The 25,325-nt window shown below is 41.7% G+C and overlaps 1 protein-coding gene across 8 annotated transcripts in view; it reads right to left on the minus strand.

The window, feature by feature from the left end:
• The window catches only part of DYNC1I1 (dynein cytoplasmic 1 intermediate chain 1), a 196,629-nt gene that overhangs the window by 42,039 nt on the left and 129,265 nt on the right, over positions 1-25,325 (minus strand). For all 8 annotated transcript variants that reach the window (XM_076331469.1, XM_076331466.1, XM_076331474.1 and 5 more), the window contains 4 exons: positions 10,897-11,043; positions 6,553-6,666; positions 3,645-3,778; positions 768-912 (listed from right to left, as the gene is read on the minus strand). In XM_076331469.1, the coding sequence (XP_076187584.1) occupies positions 768-912; positions 3,645-3,778; positions 6,553-6,666; positions 10,897-11,043 (540 nt within the window). The remainder of the gene's footprint in view (positions 1-767; positions 913-3,644; positions 3,779-6,552; positions 6,667-10,896; positions 11,044-25,325) is intronic.

Raw genomic sequence — 25,325 nt, forward strand, 5'->3', positions numbered from 1 at the left:
ACAATGAAAGAGGTTGGTCTGTTTAGTCTGTCCCACAGTTTTCACTCATGCTGTCATTACCCTATATTCATACAGTTCTATGGGGTGTTTGGGTTTCAAAGCTTCACAGGACTGTGTATTCATTTCTGCTGTTCATAGTGCTCTCCCTGTAAGAGGTCATGGCGACTCGGCCATGGAGTAGTCAGCAGTAGATCCATGGTGGTCATGAATGTAAGTTCCAGCATGTATTTTCTCCATGCTTCCAGCCATCAGTGTCTAATGTCATTGGGACAATTTATACTTTTTGGCTATCACAACCTCCTACAGCAATGAATTTCACGAGTGATATTGATTGCATTAAGTCGTAAGTGTGCTTCCCCTGTTGCTTCATCAGAAGAAAGTGTTCCTGCTGCTGCACCAACATGGTGCATAGTATTAGCCTTGCAATTTAGCCTGCACAGGGAGTGCTGGATGGATTGTTTGATGACTTGCAGTACAAGACATCCTAATCTCTTTGCCTAGTGAAATTGCTCAGCGCTCGGGTTAATACTGAAGTGCAGGCCAGCTGAAGCTACCTTTAAAGGGCAGGGTACACTCCAGGGTGAATATGGTTGACACAGTTACACTAGGTATATATTTTACTTACAATTTTATCACTATGCCTATTCTAATCACAGCCTTTCAATTAATTGATTCTTAGGACTTGATATAGACAATACAGAAATATTTTTGACAACGGCATTTTCACAAGTAGCATTATCCACCCCACACCAGCTTGGATTTCTCACCTTTGTGGTCCACAACTTGACTGTCCAGTCAAATGATGATGTGACAAAGAGATGGGAAAAGTCAATTGGACCCACTGCCATGTGACAATTGATTCCTGTGACGGGTCCTTGGTGGCCTTCAAAAATTTCACCAATGCCAGCTTTACTGCAGGAAGAAGAGACATTTGCATTCAGAGAGTGATTTAATATCTGGTGATTTGACATCTGGTGATTTAACATTATTTTTCTTTACTCTTAGGTTCCTGTTTCCTTTTAAAGTTCCATTTAATCTGTAAATCTGTCTCCTTTCAGTAAGGCCTTTGCCTGCAGAGGTTTACTGCTGTGGGCACAATCAATGCTCAGGATCCAGCACAGGGAGACTTTCTCTTACTTCTGAAGACTTGCCTTAGTCACTTTTACATACACTGTCTACTACTGTAGCTTGAAATAACATTTATGTATAATTATAAAATAATTCTAAATTACAATTATACTATAGCTTATGCCTCTGAGTAAGCCATTATCACAAGGAATAACCATTAAAATAAAAATGCAAACATGTTAATGACTTATCATGAGCAATTCTTTTCTCTTAAATATCTAAAATAACTTTCCACAGCAGTCAATCAAGTCACTAGGAAGCAAATCCTTTTTCACAAAAGTGAAGGAACTGTTCCTGTGATCAGGTATCATACAGTCATTACTTTGAACAAGGGGAGATGTGCATTTCATCAGCCTGGGGCTAGAATAGCTATTAGGAAGGAAAAATACAACGCTGTGTAAGAAAGAGAGAATGTGTGCAGTTTTCTTCTTCCTGGAAGCAAATGACACCAGATCAGTTGTCAGTGCTGTCTCACAGTGTATACAGAAAGGGGAATAATGAAATTACCCTTTTAGTTACATTATGGAAAAATTGCCAATGGAAGAAAATACATTAAAAATAGCCACAGCTCTGACAAGGCTGCCAGCCCTGTTCCAGTGTGAATACAGCGTACCCAAAGAGGTGAGGAGGTGCACTGGAGGAAATTGGTCCCTCATATTGCTAGTGTGGTGTCCCCTCACCTCTCCTGTTGACCATGACAGTGAGGCCTCACTTAGGCTCCCCTGCCAGACCTCACAGCATGTGCTGGAGAACTCACAGGGGCTGAGTTCTGCAGTGCCTCTGCAGTGCTGGGTACAAAGCACACCTCTTATTTTATCCCCACCTGTCTGCCATGTAGTTGGCTGGATAAGGGGAGTTCTGGAGCACTGAGAACATCTTGTGTATCTATCTGTTGTGCTTTGACACACCTTTTTCCAGAGTAACATATGGCTCCCCGCTGTGCTGGGCTGAAGGACACAGGAGCCTCTGGAAATAAAATGGGGATGATAGCAAAAAGCTCTAGGAAAGACAGGCAGCAGCAGAAAAGGAGTGTGTTTGTTGATGGTCAGCAGAAGGTTTGCTAAAAAGGTGGGCTAACAAGAGGATCTGGCACCTTCCTCCTCATGTGAGGAACAAACAAGGCATGTCTGAAAGATCAGAAGTGAGAAATGCCCTTGGGCATGCTTCATTTATCCTAGCAGCCTAAGACTAATTCAAACCATCAGCTGCCACGCAGCCTATCAGTATAATGCCTAAATAGACACAATTTTGCAATACTGTCAGCAGTCAGGCTAAAATAAAAATATTTTAAAATAAAAATTACATTGAACAAAATATATGTAAAACTATTTATACAACATTAGGAATGCGTAATAGAAGCCTTACAATCTTAAACCAGTGTATCGATGTCTATTTGGTCAACAGAAACACAGAATATGATAAAATACGAATTCAGAGAACATTGCAAACTATTGAAGTGTGGGGGTGAGCTTTAAATCTATCAGTGAAAAAAGTTTGTTCTTTACAAAAGCCTTTCAAGCATCCCAGAGGATGAAACTACTACCAGAAACTAACAGAGCACGCTAGCATCCTGCAGATTTATGGGGTGCAAAATAAGGAACTTGCAGTATTAAACTACAGCCTGGGTTATGCGGAGAAGGGATATGACCACCGTGTGTGAGAGAGCACAGGGTACCAGTCCTGGGAGCAGGTCAGCCAGAGCTTGTGTACCTGCGTGGCACACTGTGGCTACATCCGTGTTAGCGAATAAACCAGGCGGCAGCCCAGACTGAGGGCAAACAGTGTGGCATGGCTCCTGGCTGTACAACAAAACCCTCTTGCCCTCCTGGAGAGGGTGGCCATGTCCAAACTGCCCACCGAGAGCGGGGGCCAGCAGGGCTCAGTCTCTAGCCTGGCTGTGCAGACGCAGCCTGCAGTGCTGCGTGGGAATACCTGCTGCTGGATGGCCGTGCACTGGGACATGCACGCTCTGTTTCTCACACGCGCGTGTGCCCATGGTGGCTCTTCTCTGATATATGCCTGTGGAAACTGAAGGTGGAGCTGAGGATGGTAAAAAATAAAGTGGATTACCATCTCTTATGAGTGGTTTAGGCCTGATTACCCTGCAACAAAACTGTTTCCTAGGGCCTGATTTGACCTGCCCAGACATAGATACCTACATCTCAGCTAGCTGGCTAGACCTCCGTCTCACCTCACGGGTGAGGAAGAGGCATTTCTGAGGTCCCAGTCATCTCTTCTTCAGGCAGATGTCTGAAAAAGGTAAAGGAAATCAAACCCTAAGAGCAGTCATTGCTCCCCACCAACCACGCGGGGAGCCTGGGGCAACTACCCCAGTATAACAGGCTGTAGCACAGATGCTCAAAGTCAGGCGACTCCTGTCCTAGTTGTGTGAAGTAGAACAGTACAGACACCGTTGATCCAAGAGAAAAAACATGAAACACTCCACACACACACTTGACTACCTCACGCCAACACAGGTACACAATGTTATTTCAGTACAAAATGCTGAACATCACCTTCCATGGCGACAGGCTGTGTAGACTGTTCCCTCTTCACTGCCAACGACAAAGTTATTGACATCTCCGGTTGGGAAAGCCATTCCTGTAACCGCCACTGGTTTGGACTTATTGTACACCAGCTCCATGCTCTCCTACCAAAACAGGTCTTTGTTATTATTCTGCAATCATCCTTTTGTTTGGCTGTTTTGTTTTTTTTTTTCTAATTAATTTCTAAATGTTACACATGGTAGCAGGAGGGAAAGAAGAAATCATTTGACCCAGCCACAGGGCTTTGGTTTCTGCATAGGACATTGCGAGAAGATGCAATGTCACAAACTAGGATGCACTGCTCCTGCTATCCCCACCGCTGTCTGTCACACGTTTGAGAGCAGCTGGAAGGCACTGGTCTTTGCTACATCATCTTAAATCAGGCAGAGATGACAGGTGAGAATTTAAAATCTAATGGTGCAGAAACTAAAGATAATACCTTAATGGTTACACTTGCCAGCCTCAGGCTCTAATAAAACATGCAATACCCTTCTATTTATAAACATGTTTTAAATCAATTGTTTGTCAGGAAACACAGATAGTGTCATGTGCACCTGAGGCATTTATCAGACTGTGCCATTTGTCCCTTTGCAGAACAAAACTAAAAAGTTGGGGTCCTGTCACTACCACCATTCTAAGCATTGCTTTTCAGGGATTTTCTGAGGTAACCATAAACACTCCCTCTAGACTCCACCATCAAGCTACAAACCAGCAAGCGTATTTTCTTTTTTCATTTGGTAGCTATATTTCAAAGTAAATCAGCATGCCCGTTTTTGTTATTGCAAGTACAACCAGCATGAACAGTTTGTGGCCGTTGCAAGATGGGTACACTTTGAGCATATTTTGCACAACTTTTTGGTTGTTCAGCCTAAATGGTGTAACCCAAGAATCCACAAAGGGGTTGAATGATTTAGCAATTTTCATTTTTAGCTATTTAAGTGGGTATGTTTTCTATGTTTAAAATGTCTAAGCTGCTATTCTTCTAGGGCCAAAGCCTGTAGCATTTTTCTCAGAAGGGCTTTTTGCTGTAGCTAAAGAAAGCGGGCATCTCTGTGAGAGGGCTGCAAACCCATAGAGAAATACTTTTGCTTGGTTTATACTTTTCTTCGAAATACATTTGGTTCTACTAAAAAGGCAAACCACGACCTGGAAAATGCATCGGCAGAGCACTTGTGGACCATATATTTCTGTGAAAATCTTCTGAGGTGAGATCATCATTTAGTGTCTTTGTGGAGACACAGCCAGATACTGTGGTGGACCCTCTCCTCCCAGCACCTACACCATAGCTGTACACGAGTGCTCTGGATGCGTGTCTTCGGAAAGTTTCCGACTGATGCACATCAGCAACACTCTGCTCCTCCCAATTTAAAGCTATGGCATGTAGCTTGACATCAAATCCTGTGCCTTTCTTTTCTGTATCACCGTGAGCCATGCGCCAAACTTCAGTGTAATGTGGGGTGTGTTCCCATCCTTGTTGAAAGGCAGTTTTGGAGCACGGAAATTCCATCTGAGTGATGAAGTACTGGAACTGAGATGTTCACAAATCTCTGCTTCAAAATTCAGTATTCCAGTAAGTGAATGCATAAGGGTGGGATTTATCTTCTTGATGTTTAAGTGAGAAACTGGGGAAGGGATTCAGGTGCCTAAACATAGATGTCTGGGCCATTTTAGATGCCTCCACTTCTATTGCAGAAGAGTATTGGTTTCTCATAGTCCCAGGACACAACTACCAGACCCATACTGTTGCCTTAGATGAGCGTGAGCAACATGATCTCACTTTGAGTAGGGGAGTAGATGGGCTGACTTCCAGAAGCCCCTTCCATCCTAACATTTGACAGTTCTGTAGCCCATGGTGGGTATCTGAAATGGTATTTCACACTGGAATGGGATGAGTCGTCCTCCAGAAGTGCCCAGTCTCTCTCTACATTAACTGTAAAGGGAACTCAAATTACTAGCTTAGACTTGACACGAACCTAACTTTAGACGGCTAAGGTTAGGATAGAGGAGTCCCACCTCTTGTGTCAACACTGAAAAGCAAATAATTTGATAGTAATTGCACATTAATGCATGATTAATGGATGATTAATGGAATCATTAAGAGGAGTTTCTACGCAGCATTTTGAAACAAGATCAGATCCCATGATGCTTAGTAAAAATGATATTAAATTATTTTTTTCTAAGAAATTATGTATAAAAAATGAGTGATGCATTGGGATAGAAAATGTACTACTCCAGAAGATAACACTTAAAAGATGCTTTCCGTAGACCTTTTTCAGCATCAGAGTCTTTGTTTAGTTTTCATTATTATAATCACTAGTGGTTTGGACAATTTTCCTGGGTTTCCTTTCATTTCTGATACAACAGAGAGGAGGGGGGGAAAGACAATAGTAGCAAACATTCCAGAGGGGGAAATTAGTTCTAAAACTTTTGATTTGCATTGTTTGTTCCTTTGGCTACTGAAGGCAGGCAGCAAAGTAAGCTTTCTGACTGCGTGCCTTGGAAACCCGTAGTGTCTAGGGTGTGTTCAGCAGCAGTGCAATCTAGTCCATATTTGTTAAACAATGCTGTAGAGTAAGTACAATTTATACCACAGGCGACTTCTGTAATTACCGTGCTTTAAAATGGATTATTTCATTTTCACTTGAAACTGACCTATGTATTAACGTATTACAATAATTACATGATTTGTGGTAAAGGAAATGGGTTTTGGCTCTTAGCAGAGACTGCTGGAAGCAAGCTGTACTCTTTCAAGTGCATCCATTGGTTTTAGTTTGTACAGGACGTGAGGTTTTGGCTTTTAGGAGCTATGTTCCATTAAGCAGGTATTCTGCTCTACTGAAGGTGCTTTTTTTCCCTGTATAGGTGAAAACAAACCCACCTGTGGAGTTGAGAGCATGTCCAGGCTCCAGGAGCACATTTTGCCATCCGTAGAGACAGTAATGAGATTGTGCGCATTCTGTGTTCCAACTACATTCACACAATACACAGGATGCTGAAAACACAGTAACACTGGAAATCAGAGAGCCGTTCTCACATCTTCACGAACAAATTTCTAATGTCTCATATGTTATTTTAAGAATGATTAAGTAGTCACATAGTGCCTGGAAAATACAGGCCTCGGCTTTTGCCAGATAGGAATTGTTTGGGTTTTTTTTTTTAGTTTAAATTTTAAGAGGTATGTTATGGAAGTGGAAATGTTTTCAAAGTTTCATTTTCCTCATAATAAAACAACCCAGCTGAGTAATGCTGTGAAAATACTGAATTATGTGGATGAGATTTCACCCACAGGGACACGTATCATTCTACTGATGGCTTTTGACACTGAAAATAACTGGCAGAAAGAGGCAAATTATCCAAATGGAATAAAAAAGAAAACTTTATTCAAGAAAACAGCTGCATAAAACTTGAACTTTTCCAGAATTTGGCTTGCATGCTAAATATTTGCAAATGTACTCCAGCTGAAAAACATGAACAAGCCCATCAGCGTTCTCCAGCATTGGCCAATATACCTTTTTAAATCTGTCATTATAAATGTGGAGTGACTAAATTTAGGGTGTTACACCTGGTTCACCATAGCATAGCCATTCCATGGAGGCTGAATCCCACTTAGTATGCAATAATGAAACTTGGCCTATTCCTTTTCCAAGGAACCTGGTAACATTTTGAGCCTAAACTGTCATCTGATATCTGATGGTGACATATGAGGGATGGTTCAAGTTCAGCAATCTCCAGAGTGAAAAATCAGTCAGACTGAACAGTAAGATTTAATTTCCTTTAAACAGTACAAGTGATACTGCTGAATTAAGGGTAAGATATATACAAGTCAAGCAAAGAAAAATTGTATTTCTCTGCCTCTTTTGCCAATGAATAGAAGATCTGCATCTCCAGGAAGAAAAAATACTTTTCACTAATACTTTCCTTATTTAAAGAAAATTAGGACCAACTTACAAGAGATCCCTATAGAGCTTCTAAGCCAGCTCCATGTAGGATTAGAAACCTAGCATTTGCTCCTGCTGAAAGGAATGGCAGAACTACCACTTATTTTAGACTACTTTAAGATCCAGCTGCAGGTCACCTACCCAGTCAGTAGGGAAAGGCAGAAATCTTCAGAGCACTGGCTAGCTCTCGGGTTCGATACCTGAGCAGGCCCAGTAAATGCCCCTTCCCCAAGTGCAAAAAGGGCAGCATCTGAATGCACAGTGTGTGCGTGCACACACCGAAGAAGGATTCAGCAATTGCTGCTGAAATGGTACCTTGTGCTTGAAGGCCACCTGTACGCACCAGTAAGTCGCAAGGTCCATTCTGATGCTGATTTTTCTCTTTCTCTCAAGATTGTCAGGCACCTGGTTTCCCCCAGATCATGAAATGGACCCCCATCTGTCCCTCGTGTCTCACACTATTACCCTCGTACGATGGACCTTCTTGCCGTTTAGTGGTGAGCTAATGACCCCAGTGCTAAACATGATTAGCACATACTGATGTGAGAAATAAGCATAGAACTATTTTTTCATGGGCGTTTGACCTCCAGTAGTGCAAACAGACAGGGACAGAGTGGGCGGGAGGAAGCTAAAACAAGCAGCGGAGTATCTAAAATATTTACGGGGGAGGGAGAAAGCGAGCCATGTCTTTCCAGCAGCACCTCAGTGTGCCAGGTCTGGCTTTAATCAGGGCTACCAGCCATCAATTTCATGCACAATAAAACTCACGGCAGAAATGAAAAGACGTAAGGAAAATGGATGAAAAAGACAACCAACTGTATGTAACAGAAAGTCTAAACAAGCTCCTTCCTTTCAAAGGGTTGCTGCCAGCTTGCTTTTATTTATTTTGGAAATGAAATCGTCATGCAAAAGGGCTTTGTCTTAACAAAAATTTCCTGTTGTCCCAAGTGCAGATGTGTGGTGGGTGTGAAAGGAAATTAGTGAGTAAGCTGCGGGTAGAATTCTCTTTCCTGGTGAATCCAGGCGGCAATCAGTGATACTAAACTTCAGGGAGGTTTAAGTCAGTGATAACAATACACTCTATCTGTTTCAAATAAACAAAGCGAGAGAAAGAAAAGAGAAAAATCCTTTTTTCACATATGGCATAAGTTCAAATTAAAAAATGACTATTCAACTCACGTATCTAGCAGTACATAAAGAAACATTGCTACAGCAGAGTTGTCTTAATTTATTCCTTTTTTTTTTTCTCTTGGCAGCTAGGATTCAAGCCAGACTTTTGCAATCAAGACTTCGTTTACAGTGATTCCTATATATGAACATAAAGTAAGCACTCTTTTACTGTAAAATCTGATCACTCCTTAAAAACATCATGCTTCCTCACATTAGACTGTGTAAACTCTTATTTATACCAATCCATGACAGCACATAAAGTGCCCATCCGCAACTGAAAGTCATTTATTTATATTTGTCAAAAGCAAAACATCACATATTGTTCTATTGCAATAATAAAACTAGTTTAATATATAATTCCAGGAGGTACAATTTTGTCTTTAACGTTTTTTGAGTGTAAACAAATTACTTCCCATTAATCTTTTCTTTTCCACTAGATTTTGAGTCCCAGTTGTTCAATTTTCAGTGATAGTCAGCTTCTTGCCACTAGTTTTCTGGTCTGCTACATCTCTAAATTGCACTTCCAAGAGAGACTGTTTCTTTTCATGCAGATTGAACAACATTACTGGTGACAAAATGAGCAAAAACATTAGGGAAATGAAAAGCAATGTTGACGTTGCAACCCATGGCACATATCATGAGATTATTACATCAACATTCATGATAGTGGAAACTTAGGGAACAATATTTGTACTGCCTGGCCCACTAAGCGTGTCTGTGCACACCTGTCATTTTTTAATACAAGAGACTTGCCATCATAATACTGGCCCCACGCTGAATCTTTTGCATTAATTCATGTGGCACGGCTTCTAGAGTTGTCTTTTAACATCAGGGATTATGTTGTCACAGTCAACTAAAAGCTGAACCTTGATCTGCAAATTCCAAAGATAAGAATCGCAGAATTGTAAAAGCTGGAGGTGCAAAAGACCTATCACTTTGTCTGATCCTTCGCTCTGCTAGAACAAGATTATTATCTTATCTCTCAGAGTGCTTTGTGTAGTTCAGTTTCTTATGTGGCAGGAAATCGGCATTTTTCTGCATTCTTATATCATAATATTACATTTTTCTCCTCCTTTCAGCCTGTATTTTCTTTTCCGCTTCCCACTCAGGAATGGTCTCAAGCCCACTCCCAAGATGAGGTATGTTTACCATCCACAGAGTACACCTTCCAGCTCTTATGAACAGGCTGCCTGAGCCCAAACTCTGGAAGAGGAGAGCTCAAGATTGCACAACATCTGAGTGCAGAATGGACTGGAGGTCAGCACCATAGCAGAGTGAGGACACTTTAGCAGGCAATCCAGGCTTGTCTCTTCCTCCGGCACAATATGAGTACTTTGCAATGTAAGAGAGTCTTCTACCACCACCATCATCTTTGTATCACAGAAAAACTCTCTTCCTTCTCAGGCGTTTTGTGCTAGTGCTCTGCCTGTGTATCTCCCAGGCATCACTGGAGCCCTGTGCCACCATCAGTATATCTGCAGGTATCTGTGTGTGTTGGCAAAATGCTCTTCCACATCATTCTATTGAAACAAACTCCCCCTCACTGTGAAAGCTCTGCCCTATGGCCCTGTCTGGAGTAGGAGACCATGACAGGCATTTATGTATTGCTCTACTGGAAAACAGAAGCAAACTGCCACACTCTTTTCAAGGGCACCAGTGCCTACTTACAGGACTCCACTGAGACCACCGTAGGTGCCTAATCTGGTTCAAAAGAGAAACTTGTGTACAAGACAACATAAATGATTCAAATTGCCTGCCATGCTGGACTGACAGACACACAGTCCCTATAGTGACCTGGCTCTCTTTACAGGCAATGGAGAGCAAGAGTCACAGTGCCACAAGTGCTGGCACAAAGGTCCCTCACTCAAGTGTTGTAATTGATCCTGCCCTCTTCCTTGGAAATGAGGATAATCTCCTGACCTGACCATACGAAGTGTGATGGTTAAGCAGTTACAGGAGGTGGCTGTACATCTCTCTTATCTATTTCTTTCCCTTCAAGGGCCACACTTTTTTTTCATCTGTGTGGCAACCAGCATTGTAGACACAACTAGACAGCTCCACTTCCCCGCTGACCATTTCCTCTAAGGAAAGGAGGAGGTGATTTTTACCCTTACCGTGTGAGCAGCAGCAGATAAGGGAGTTCTCTGAACCGGCGTGCGCCTGTGACTGCGATTATCCCACAAGACAATTTGGCCAGAGTATGTTCCACCAACGACCAGGTTTGGGTGAAAGCGGGCAAAACAGACAGACATCACGGAGGACTGGAGTAAAACAGGTAGAGAAGAAGAGAGGGGTTACATGGTCAGTCATCTTCAATTATCTCCGTAAGGAAGCATATTGTAATTAGCATTTTGTATTTTAGAAATCACTGTATGAGCTCTATTCATATTCCTTGCACACCAGTAATTCTGCTAAAGCCAATAGGACACATGCAAAGAGCTAATTTTGACTCTAAAATGTGTCGTTCCATTGGTCCTAGGGAAAATATGCACCAGAGGATGAGTCTTAGCGTGATGCTAAAAACCTGAGATAACCTCTCCATGACAGTGATGGGGAAGTGCTTAATTTCATTTCCAAAAGTGAGAACTTCAAGTAACCAGATACCAACCCAACAGAGGTTGGCATCCTGGTCCATGATTTCCCATCAGGGAGAGCTCTTCCCCTATTGCTCTTCTAGCTTTTAACTCTCAAATAATTTGAGGTGAGTTTGTGAGAGACCCTCCAAAGTTCACCTCAAGGTGTGCTGCCTTGAGAGCATCAGCTGACAAGCCGTGTCTCACTGTTGGATCGATGACTGATTTCTCTGCTACAGAGAGGTCCTCTTCTAATAACAGAGGGAATCACACTTTCCCTTACACTGAGCAGAAATGAGCTTTTCCTCATTTTAATGACAGCTGAGTTGCCTTTGTACATTTACTTTAGCTGGGGATGCTGAGGAGCCAGACTGGTGTAACGGTTACCATGGCTATCTGGTAGAGTGCCCCACAAGCCAGTACGGAGATGGGTATCTATCCCAACTACCGCCTTCCAGTCTCTTTAAAATAACATACAACATCTGACGTCCTCAAGGGAACAGTCCCCAGCACCTTCATGTGCCAACAAGCTACAGCCAAGAGCAACAAGCTGTAACTCCTTCAAGTCCTCCATCCTCTTTCTAAGGAATTACTTCCCATTTTTATATAATTGGTCCTGGATGTTATGTCTTTGTTTTATGCAAATTAGAAAGCAAAAGTTACAGCATTCATAGAATTTCCTGAGAATTCACATACTAATAAAGACAGTTTGCAAACAGAAGCAAATGTCATTTTTTCATGGGCAGTTTTAGTGATGCTTACAAGCCGCAGAGCAAGACTTGAACTGCTGCGGCAATTACAGTCAGAAAGTTAAATTCACTGTTAGTGGTCACATTCTTAAAAATTCATTTTCTGGCTGTTTCCAATGAGTTCTGGTAACAAATCTTTGTTATAGTTTAATGACTGGATATTTTGAAGTGGTGATGTTCTTATGTGTGAACCCATATTACTCAATGACAAAGGGTTAACTAAATTACCTTATTTCAGTTGCATAAAAAGCATTGCAGAGTAAACTTTGTTGAATTGGGAACATAGGAGCTGCCAAGCTGAACTAGACCCAATGTCTACCTAGCTGATGACCCTGTCTCTGGCAGGACTGGATGGGGTTGTAAAAACTTTGACGTGGGCAGATGTGTCGTCTTCTTTCCTTACTGCTCCTCATCCTGATTTCTAGTGGCTAGAGACTGGTTTGAAGTCTTACACCAGAGATTTAAAACCCCTTCTGGTATGGCTAGAAGTAATTATGCTAACTCTTGATGTCTATAACTAGGTTAATAAGAATAAAGCAAAATGGGAAGTTTAAATAGTTTTTACTGAATTCATGTGGCTGCCTGATATCTATTGTTTAAAGCCAGATTATATGCTAAATTAACTTAGTAGACATACTTATAGCATACAGCAGTATATTCAATACTGTTTTTTTGACCTAATAAGATCGCCAAGACAATGAAATAAGCTGCCACTACCTTTTTTCTTCCCCATTCTCTCTGGATTCTCATGGCTGTTCACTTGACATCTTTGATCCCTTCCTTTCTTGACTAAAGCTTTTGCATACATTTCTCTGATGTTATATAGTCTAGTATCTAATGACTAGATGATTAGTATACATAATTGCTTATTTTAGTCCGTATCTATCTAAGCACTTGAGCATAGTAATTACACTATGGTCAGTCATAGCAACAAAAGGTAGCTTCCAAACACCATTTCCAAAGGACCTATTAGCTTTACAGATAAGAAAACCCACCTCTGAGCAACAGGACTTCGGTACTGCTAAGAGGGGCTTAAAACTCAGCTACAATGCAGCTGCCATCCGGTTTCCACAGATCCCCCATACATTATAATTAAAACTACCCTACAGCACATGTTCTACATTTTATCTCTTTGTTTAATTGCTTCGTGAGTTGTTTTAATCAACCCCTCTCATTCCTTATAACTAAGCTGACAGATATTCTTACATGAAGTGAAATAACCAGATGATTTTAAAATAGTACAGCTCCACCACTGTGTACACCCCACAGCAGCTACAAGGCTCCACATGTATTTTAAGAAACCCCAATTCAAACAGTCATTCCACAACAAAGTTCTCAGTTTGTCCGAAACGAACTTGGGAGACTCTGAAGCAGGGCAAAAAACCAAGTGGACGGTGTATTTTTAAATGTTGTGTTTTCATGGTTAGCATGTTTTTGAATTCAGAATCCCAGAATACAGTTGAATGGTCAGGATATAAACTGCTAAAGTGTGTTTTTCATAAAGTTCAAAAATAACCTACAGACATGACACGGACTTAAGGCCTCTGCGCTGCTTCTAGTTTTACGTATTGCTCCAAAGTAACTTGCATTCTTTAACTGATGAAATGTTCACATCCTTTTAATTATGTCAATATTATTTTTCTACCGAGAAAAAACTTCTGTCAAATATTAGAATTTAACAATTTAAGGACTTCACTCCATAGCACTTAATACAGTGATTATTTTCTTAAAGTTAATGGCAGCACTCAGATGAGAAAGGGCTGTTAAGATCCAGCCCATTCATTTAACAACTTTAAAAGCATTCATTTCTTAGCCTTAATGGGAGAGAGCGGCAGACAGGTCTCCAGTCTGTCTGAACAGCTCTGTGCTCAAGGAGAGCAGCAGAAACCATTCCCTGTAAGCCTCTTCTGCCTCCAGGCTGCCTCTTGTTTGCCGATTCAAGCAGTCTTGCTCCTCTAAAACAGAGTCTTGCCACTGACTTCAAAGGGGGAGGAACCAGCGCATGGTCAGGTTTTAAAATAACAGCGTATCCCTCTTTGCACTTCTACCACACCTTTCTAGGGAAATCTCACGGCACTAAATAACGACCATAAAGCTTCCCAGTTTTTCAGTTAGGCATATTTTATACACTGTAGGTGCTTAGTTACCCGTTGCAGAGGACAGAAGCAGCTAGTTTCATAGTATATGGCAACAGTGCATAAAGAAATGTAAGAGGGATCATGTCAGAAGGCAATTCCACAGGGAGTTTAGTGTCCACAGTATAAAAGCGGCATTTAGAATAGGAGGTTCCCAGCATTATCTTTTTATGGGTGCCACAGAGCATCTGTGTCTGCGAGTTGACAGGACCCGCAAGAGACAGGCAAACCCCAGTGTTTGGTCACCTTCATTTCTCTGAATTGCTCTGTGCAGTGAATCATTTAATTATTCACTTTAGCTTAATGCTCTGGTGTTTTCTCCCTCTATGCAAATACAGTCTACTGGATTTAGCTTTCTCTGTCTCTCCTTAGCTTTGTCAGCAACCCTACTAAAGTATTTCTGGTACTTCTGGCTTTGTGATCTTCCACCCAGATTTTCTACTCCTGTATCTTGGTGATGGCTTTCTGGTGAGTGCCACCATGCCCGTGCTGCTGCCTCATCCCCTGTGCATGCTCTGCCTGTCTGCGGAGGTGAGCAGCTCTCAAAGGGCCGGATGAGCGAGCCTGAGTTAGCTCCAGGTGGGAGCACTGCCCAGGCAAAAGGGGGAGCCAGGCCCAGGCTGGTAAACCTGAGATTTTTGTCTGGCAAATGGGCGATCCCGCTCCCTGAATGCTAAAGCTCCTGCTCCCAGCTGTTACAAGAACCGCGCTGAAAACGTAACTAAGAAACAAAGCATGAAATGTCTGTGCTCTTGTCATGGCAAAGAGAGGGCTGGCCTCAGAAACCTAAGTGTTGCCCAGCCCTTGGAGAGGCCCTGCAGTTGAAGGGACGAAGGCAGCACACCCCGGCCCCCTGTTTTGGCAGCTGTCAAATCGTCTCAGCCCGTATGGAGAGAAGCGCTATAGGGGTAAGGGGGTGGTGACTTTGCTCAGCTGCCTCTGCCTCCTACCTCCCTCCCCGCTGATGCACTCAATTCAAACAGGCCCCGAGCCCCCTTCAAGTGGCTGGCAGAGCTGGTTTTTATTTTAGAAGCTTAATCTGGCCCAGATTTGGATTAATGATGGCATATCCCTTCAACCACAGATACACATGCTCGGGACAGACAGTCATTTAGATTCCCCTTACTGAGAAGCCTGACCTCAGGACCCACATCTGATGTGTGTAAGGCCCCAGAGACTCAGCTGTCTGTGCTCGTGTCCGTAGATTCGGATGGCACTCTGCCCAGCCACCAGTTGAACAAGTTCACAAAGACCTGGGTGCTAAACAATAATGACTTTCAATAGGCAACGACTACTGCATTCAGCGAGACCTCTTCTGCAGGCAACCACCCCCGTAGGCAGCGCTGCCATACTGGTGCCATATGCCTATGCTTGACACCAGATGGATCTCAAAACAATACTTTGTCAGTGGGAAGAAGTGATCTGAGGAGTTCACAGGCATTTCTAGACTCCAAAATACCAGGTTATATTGCAGCAGGCACACAGGAAACTCCTGGGTAGATTTTCTAGCTGAGCAAACACATGTGAAAAAGCACTACAGTCTGTGGCGTGCTACTATAGGTCAGTCTAACACAGACAACAGCGGGCAACAAAATTAACTGCAGCTGACATGAAGAGGCAGATCCTTTTCCATGCTTGAGGGACTTGGCTTAGAGGGACTGAGTGCAGAGGGACAAAGCTGTGGTACTGTCACTTAGCTAGAACCACGAAAAAGTGCCAAACTCACAGTCCTTTATCCACAGGAACTGAATAATAGGAACTGGACCTCTGATCACCTATGCCTGCCCTCCTGAGGAATAAATAAATAAAGACAAAGGCCAAAAGTACATGTACAATTTACTCATAACCTTTTGCTCTCACTCCTCCTCCTCAAGAACAGCATTTAAAGAGTCTAAGCACTCTCAGTACCTCTGAGAGCTGCCCTACCTTCTTCTGACCAGGCAATCAGGAGACCATCTCCTCATGCTTGCATTGCTACACACACTTACATGTGGCCCCAGAACACATACGGATGATATACCTCAACTGTAAAGTTGGATTAAAATCATCCTCTAGAAACAAAACAGCAACTGAGTTACTAAATAAAGCCCCTTTTTCCTGCCAGGCCAAGGACTGAGAATCAGCATGGAGAGTAGCGGTATCAGATCTGAACGCTGGTTTGTCTGGCTGAGTGCCCTATTACATCCTTTTTGCACCACAAAAGGTGCTGCAATTCTAGGGTGACTTTGCCCTGGCTACTGAGATACCTGGATTTGTACACTGAAATAGAGACTATGTTCCTTCCAAGAGTCTTGCTTATTTTTAGTATCAGCTATTATGAATCTGGATATTTCTATGTTTCACATAAAAGTCTAAGTATAATTAATAGTAATAAGCAAACGGCAGAGAAGATAGCAACAGAATTACTATTTTTCCCAATTAAATTTGAAAAGGTACCTAAAACATGATTTATGTGTACGGAAACCTTTACCAAAGAAGTTAACTCCTAATTCTAAAAGCTTTAAATGCCAAGACTTCTGTATTGCTCTCCCCAACTCTCTTCCTATTCAACTACGAAATAGCATCTGAAATATTTTGTGCTAGAGATTATTTGTGGTACCATACAAAATTTGTCTTCTACTAAAAATAAAATAAAAGCAGTTGACATCCTTCACATATTTAAAAAAATAAATAAAACCAAACAAACACTTCTTCAAACCAAATGTCAGAATCCTGTTTAATTAAAAAAAGGAAGTTTATACTTGGTTATGGTGTGTGTCGACATCTATCCCTTTGATTTACAAGAGTACGGACTGGAAAGAACAGATTGCTTTATTCAAGAGAAAGAAAGGAGGGAGGGGGGCCCAGTGTGACAGGAAAGAGTGTAGGCTGTATTAACTTCAGTGCTTGTTAAAACATGAAGGATTAATGGTAGAAAGGGAGGGAAGAATTGTGAATGTCTCCAGTTTAGGATCTTCAAAAATGTTTGGGGATTCTAAGAATGTCTCACCCGACCACATGAAAGCTGCACAGAGAGACTCAGCCACACGACTGCTCTAAATCCAAAGCCGGTATTGCTCCACTTATACCATCAAACCAATGGAGCTGAAATGTAGCCACAAATTAAATTTATTTTTATTAAAAAAGTACTAAGTCCCTAAAAAGTAGGAAAAGAGTATGTCAGGAAACGCAGCTCTTTCTTAGCTGATTTTACAGGGTAAGGTAACTCTGACATCTAACCTCTGAGTGTTGCAGCAGAATCAGAGCACTCTGCCCAAGTCTGCAGAAAGGCAATATCCAGCCTCATGCCTTCATTTTAAGCAGGGCAGAAAGCTGAAGCTTTCTACTTTCATCTCTGTAACTACAGGTTCAGCCCGTGTAACTACAAGAATAAAATAATCAGAAGAAAGTCCACAAGGTGCCTTGTCAAAAGGGAATCTGCACTTCAGCCCTTTTGGGAAGTGCATTTGCTAATATTATTCATATGGTGGTGTTGTGATGACTCAGAAAAGCAGCAAAACTATTTGCTGTATTGCAAAAGCAGATAAACATGATACTTCTCAAATGCGATACGGGGAGATCCTGCCTGCCTTTATCCACGACTGCAACAACAAATCAATTTGGTAACCCTGAATTACTACACATACGTGCAAGCCTAACAATACAATTTTTGCTGAATATCCTACTTTGTTTGTTAGACCACGGATGAGAGAATTAAAGCCTGGAGAAATAAGGAGCAATTTCATAACAAGAGCACATCAAAATCAAGTTTTCTTTCCACCCAACTGCTTACATGCTAAGTACCCAAATTTGTCTGTTTTCTCTGATTAGGACCTGGCTGCTTATCAAATTGCAGGGTCAAATCCTTAATGTCCGTGTGCCTGCGTGTTGCAGAAGCGAGCACTTCCTTGGTTTGTCTGTTTTATTTAGGTCATGATACTCTAACAGTTATACAAGGGCACTCTTAATTGTTTTGATGAAATTTTTCACAAGTCTGAAGTGACTCCACTCAAGTGACCTGGAGCCTTAGGGCATGTGTCTGTGGATGGAGCGCAGAGACCTGCCATTCCCGCTCATACCGTAGGCTGGCCAGAATTTGGAGCAGACGGTAGGTGTCAGGTTGAGCATGGCGCTCTGGCACTCCACTTGCATGCAGCAGGGCTCACTAGTTTCAGCACAGTATTGGCCAAAGGCTTCTGGACCAGAGTTTCTATACACGCAGCCAGCTCAGGGCGTGGGTAATGGTGTCACTGCCTGCTACCACCCCTAACTACAGCTGCAAGTTCTTTGGGACAGAGACTGCTTTGTTACAATGGGTTTGTAACAAATTTCTTTCAAAGGCATCTCAGTCTGGTTGAGGCCTCTCGGATCGACCAAATAATAACATTACATGAAAAATTTTCTTGGCACACAGATCAGAAATGCCATTAGGTAAGAAGTGGTTCTTACGCTGAAGAGTGTTCACTTGCTTTCTGAAAATACGACTCTGGTGGCAGAATGTTCCTATCAACTACCAGAAATCCTCTAGAAATAAGTCATCACCAACATGGGACATGACAAAACAGTTGTCTGGTGTGTTTCTACTGACACTTTTGATTCTGTTAACTAGTGGTTGCTGTTTTCATACAGAGGGAAATTCCAAGAGATTTTAGAAGTTAAAATCTTTGGTGAATTGCAGCCTGAATAATTTTCTAGTGATGAAACCTCCTTAACATTCTGCACACATTTACATTTAGTTGCTTTGACTTCTGTTTTAAAAAGCATCTCAAACACAAAAGGTGTCCATCCACACACTGGCTGGTTGGTGGGACAAAGGTATTTAGGTGCCGCAAAGTGCATTGGCAAATCCTGTTGCCTGCCTTTCTCTTCATCTTTAGGCACATAACCACATTTATAAATCTAGCTCAACATCATTGGAACATAAATTAATGTCTTAACAGTTTTGGTCTGCCAGCAGCCAAAGGTCAGATTCAGCAACAATCAATTCCCAACTGTATTTCATTGCTAATTCCGGGCAAGATGCGAGTCTTCTATTTTCAGCTTGCGCACTGTTTGCTATGGAGAATGTATACAGGTTTCCATTCAACAGTAAGTAATGTCAGGTTGCAATTGTCACCCCTCTTTTTTTTTTGTCAGAAAAGGGTTTATTGGACTGGAATTCTAATATTAAAGGGCTGTTTAACACAGCTAGTTACCCCAAACAAAGAACCTCAACCAAACCATGACCTCCATCTTGCTGTAGTGTGACCACCCTCTCGTGGAAGTGGTAATACAATCTGCACGTTAACTCAGTCGTGTTTGGGTTTCATATGGGCTCAGAAAATCAGTAAGGTAAGTTACAATGAACTATCTGCAGTAATTCCTGAAGGGACAATAACTGAAGGGAAACAAAAGATTTTACATTCAACTTTTCAGCTCCATTGAAATGCTTAATTCTCCATTCCCTACAGACTAAAGAAATATGCTTAAGAACGCAGTCTTTGCAGAATTTTAGGGACACTTTAACTAAGACACCAACAATTGCTGTGACAAATACCCTTACTGCTATGCACTAAGTCTTGAAAACTATACCCTATGCATAGTCTGCTGTGTATATATTAAATCTACTGTAAGTACATGCCGATAATATAATAAAGAATGAAAACTGATGCTTCCCTAATCCTTTTTCATTCTCTTTAGCACTCATTTTGGCAAGCAGGGCAGAGATTGCAACATTCAGTGCCAGAATGTCCTGAAAGAGGCAGAGTATTTAGTATACGACAAGTTTTCAAAAGCCATCTCCATCTGCATAGCCTTAAAGCACTGTTTACAACTCCATGCATTATTGTCCACACGTGTGGATGGCAGAATAGAGATAACAAGATTAGAGTCCGTAGTAAAAAAGTGAGGAAGACTTCAGTTTAGCCTGTTTTGGTCAATCTATTCGTCATCATATCTCTGCATTCCTACAGGTTTGGGGGGGGGGGAGGAATATTTTAAGCACTGCAAAATGAAAGATAGGGCTTGAGAAACACATATGCAAAACATCACACAAACCAAAGCCCTCTCTAAGCATTGCAGTCAGGCAACTCCAGGCAGAAGCATCTATGAAGGTGAAGCCACTTTTATCTAGCAAATGCCTAGGGAACCTGGCTGGGATGGACAAGTCCAGGAGTTCTGGTCACTTTTTCTGAATTACTTCTGCATATTCTCTGATATTATCTAATATAAAATACAGATACAGTCTTGGCAGCTCAGCCCCATGCTCACAAAGTGCCCCAGCTACCGGGCTAAGGACTTAAGTGTCTTGTTGCTGCACATCTCTTCTCCCGGCAGAGTCTGCTTTCTGCTGGAACCACAACCTGGCCTCAGGAGCGAGGCTCAAGAGTCTCTATCCAGGGTTGTCCCCATCTAGCACTATGCAAAAGCAGAAGAGATCCCCAGGAGAGTGAGGTATCGGCTAGGCTTGCCTGGTATCCTGATGTCCTGGACTCTTCTCCTCACAGAGAAAGCAAACCAGATGATCACTTAATGGCAAGTTCTGGAAATATCAGAGTTGGGCTTTACAGAGCACACAGAGATAGCAAATTCCAGGCTTGGAGAACAGGAATAGAAACACAAGTTGTTCCTGAGCTGTGGTGGTAGCTTGGTGGTTTCTATGGCAGCAGTTCGCCAAACCACGCGTTTAATCAATCAAACTACTTGAAGCCAGACATGAATTAGAAGCCAGTACAGATGCTGCAAGAACAATTATCTACAACTCAGCCTGTGAAGTTGGGCATAGTAGTCACAGCTGCTTATAAGGGAATTGCAGATAAATCTCAAGTGTGGCACTCAGTCCAAACCCCACCAATAAATGCACAGGCCATGAGAACCCAGGCACGGTCAGAAGATTGAACATATCAGACCAAGAACACTTTAAGACCCCAGCTGAGGAAAGAACTTATCTATATACTTAAGTCCATCTTTTCTCAGAAGGATGTTTGTCCATTAACTTAATTGTAGGTAATTCTTTTAAGTCCCCCATGTCTTCAGTGACTCAAGAGCCTGCTCACAGCCAAGCAAATCGGTAAGTGCTTTCCTAAACAGGCTTTCTTGATGTAGGACTTCAGAGAGCCAGTGACCTCCTTTCAGAGAGGAAGGAAGGAGGCCCTCATGTTCAGCTCATCCTGGGAAGACTCTGTAGAATTGGAGACAGTCATTGCTCAGCTGGCTTCTGCGTAACCCCAGAATTACAGGGAAGAGAAAAAGGAGCATGAAGTGTCAGAGGCAGACTCACTGAATCGCCAAGGTTGGAAGGCACCTCTGGAGATTGTCTAGACTAACCCATTGCTCAGAGATGGGTCAGCTGGAGCAGATTGCTCAGGACTGGGTCCAGTTGGGTTTTGAGTATCTCCATGGATGGAGACCCCATGACCTCTCTGGGCAACTTGTGCCAGTGCTCAATCACCCTCACAGTAGAAGAGTTTTTTCTTATGTTTAAATGCAATTTCCTGTATTTCTAATTTTGCCCATTGCCTCTTGTCCTGTCACTGGGTGCCACTGAGAAGAGCCTGGCTCCATCCTCTTTCCTCCCCCATCAGATATTTATACACATTGAGAAGATCCCCCTGAGTCTTCTCCAGGCTGAGCAGTCCCAGCCCTCTTAGCCTCTGCTCGTATGAGAGATGATCCAGTCCCTAAATCATCTTAGAGGCCCTTTGCTGGACTCGCTCCAGTATGTCCAAGTCTCTCTTGCACTGGGGAGCCCAGAACTGAACTAATCTCTACCTACTGGACCCCTTTTTACCTAGCAAGGACTCTACAAGTCTTTGACTGAATGGAGCTTTGCCTGATCCTGGAGATAGGTCACTTGATTTTCCAGATTAAGGCTATGAGGTGACTTCTGTAGAAAGTCCTACAGGAGCAAAGGAAAAATGGTATATCGTATTTTACTTGTTTCTAAGCAATTGGCATTTTGCACTCTGTAGTCTGTGTCACTTGGGCAAACTTCTATCAGTTCACTGTCAAAATAATTACAGTAATCTTTTCTTATCTTTTTGATTTAATTGTAGCTTCTAGTGAAGACTGACAGGCTATTATATTTGCCCAAATCCATCACTTTCACTGGTGTATCATTTATAAGTAGTGTCACTACATCATTGGAAATAATAGAAAATTAATTAAACATTGCACATAGATATGAGGATTGAGAGACTGAGAGGCACAGATAAACAGCTATCTAGTGGAAACGCAGAAGATACCACAGGCAAGTCTGTATTTAAGAATGAGGGTGGGAACAAGAGTTGCCTTTGCACTGTTCGTGTCTCCTACAGTAAATGACTGTATAAATTCTGATATGAGTAGCCTGGCTCTGCACCCATAGAGCATTAGGGAGCAGCTAAGCCCACGGAGGAATACATGACTACTTCCCATTATAGACCCAATTTTTAATCCCCCTTTCTCCAAAGAAACCTTAGTTTCCTGAAATTTCACATCCCACTTTCCTCATCTGCAAGGTTCTGCTGTTTGGTTTCTGCTATTTTTTTCCATGAGTAGTCTTGGAGAGGAGGAAGGAATGAGACAAGTGTTTTTCCAGTCTCAGGGTCAAAGCCTTAGTTACAATAAATCAGCATAGTTATGCCAGCTTACATTTGCTGACTCTTGGAGTAACAGAGGACCACATCTTGCTCAAAACCAGCTCACCTGGGTCATCCACTGTCACCAGTGATGGGACATTTTACAATGCATCACTATCCTGCCAGGAAGAATGGATTTACCCCAGACAGCTCATGGCAAACAGCAATTCTGCACAACTCCTGTACATTACTAACTCAGTCCAAATTGAGCTTAGTCTATTTATTTACAGATGTAAACACGAGATAGCAAATGTTAAGCATGTTCTTCTCCACATGAAATGACTGGTGATTCAGTGTATGTTCATGAACAATATGGAACTGAAATGGAATTGATATTTATCTTAGCTACAAAAATACTAAACGTTGTTATAAAAGCAATCAAAATGAATTAATCATAGATCCTAATGTACCCTGGCACATTTTGTTGTAGAGATAATGAAAACACTTCGATCTCTCCAATATGACAAGTTTTTAAAAGCATATCACTTCTTGCACGTAGGACATTTGCTTGTCATCTTACGCTAAAATAAATGTACTTTAACTTTTCTTCTCTGATACTTTTCATGATAAAGACAATCCTGTTTTAATAAAATTTCATGAGAAAGATCTGCTTTGTGAAAGTTAAATCTATGGTATTTGTCATCATTCGTATTCTGTTATTATGGTTATGTAATGGATCGTGAAATTTTCACAAAACACTGCGAATGACTTCATATGGGCACTTATTACTAACAAAGGCTCACTTTTTATAATCATCATTATAGTGACAGCAAATACGATATCATTATGCAGAGTAGTGCTCGTACAGTAAAAATTACTGGGCAGTCTCTAAGCGGGCTGACAGAGACTCCCCTTTTTGTCGCTTTCCAGAAGACTCTCTGCTCCACATGGGAAACGTCTTCCAAGGATAATATCAGTATCTCAGCCAGTCAGCACGTGCTTCTGCTTTCCCTTTGTGGGAAGCAGGGAGCGTTAATCATCATTAAATCAACGTTGCCCGTATACAAAAGTTCTTTTCAGGGAAGTACTTGTCAGTCATCCAGCCGTGGGGGCAGAGGGCGGAAAACTGTTGATTTTAGACTTAAGGCAGAGGACAGTTGTATCCCAGGCTGTAATGATGGATTCCTTGGTTTCTGGGGCCTTTTAGAGCACTTTAGAAGAGTAACTGTTTTATATTTTGTGCCAGGTAACACAGAAAGAGGCTTCACTCCTCACATAGAGCTCCCACAGAGACAAAAATCATGAGGTGAAAATAATTTTCTCGAATTTGGACCAAATGTAGTCTCCATTGCAAGTAGCTTGCACTGAGAACAGTTACATAACCCAAACAGAAAAGTCATGCCTATGGCTGTTTATCCATCATTTGCAGTGTAGCTAGGGAATTGCATGGTATTTTATATCCTCTATGCAAAAAAAATTCTGTGGAAGGATCCCAGTGACTTATTGATTTCACATCTGATCCTGCATTTCTTGTTCACCCAAACCCCTTTTAGCACTGGGAGTTTCAGATATACAAGAAAAACTTTAAAATGTAACGTTCACATCAACAAAGGAAAGTTATGCTCTTTTTTCCCTTCCTTCCTCCCTTTTTCTTAAAATATTTTACACTAGGTCATGTTGCAATGTAACCAAATCAACAACTACTAACCTATAAAACACCCTCAGGAACAATTGCAGGATTTGGTGATTTTTTTCTCTGTGATTTTGGGATAGTGTGACAAATTTGCATTTTTTATGAACAGAGTTTTTCGAAATTCTGAGTCGAACGAATAATGTCATGTGTTTGTAAGTATCAATAATCTAAGCCATCTGCAAAGGAATGGTTTTGCAAAGGCATCTCTTTCAGGACACTCTGTGGATTTTGTCACTGCTTGAGGTTTTGGCAAACCATCAATATCACTATAATTTTCTCTTATGAAAGATAGTTTTTGACTGAGATCTTTTTTTTTTTCCTTAGCTAGCTAAAGTTTAAAAATACTGCATGTCTAACTCTGCAAATTCAAAGGTTAGGTTTTCTCCAAATCGCATTATTTGCATATTGCATATTAGATGCCAGTAATTCAGAAAGGTACAATGCAAGTTATCAGTGAAACAAAGAAACTTTAAAAAAAAAAGAATGCCTGCTGTATCGAGTGGCCAACATATTCTTTATATTTGGCCTGAAAGGAAGAATACATGAACTTGAAGAAGAGAAACAGCATCTCTAAGTACAGATTCATTGCAAATCACTATTTTAACACCAACAAAAAGCACAATGCTATTGCTAGTAGTGACAGCATATCATTTAAGCGTATGATAATCTACCTCCTCCAAAAAAGGCTTAGAAGCAGGAACCACCTAAAATTTTCTATCCAAGGCAAGCAAATTTGTCACTTCCTAGTTCTTTGATTCATAATTGAAATCTCAGTTTCAAATGAGGAAGATGATCTATGTTAAGCATTGCTCTAAGCAAAGGAGCATTCTGTTGCTAGCAGACTTTGTATGTATAAACACAGTCCTCAAGTAATTCA

The sequence above is a fragment of the Aptenodytes patagonicus genome, chromosome 2, assembly GCF_965638725.1.
Source record: "Aptenodytes patagonicus chromosome 2, bAptPat1.pri.cur, whole genome shotgun sequence".
NCBI classification, from domain to species: domain Eukaryota; kingdom Metazoa; phylum Chordata; class Aves; order Sphenisciformes; family Spheniscidae; genus Aptenodytes; species Aptenodytes patagonicus.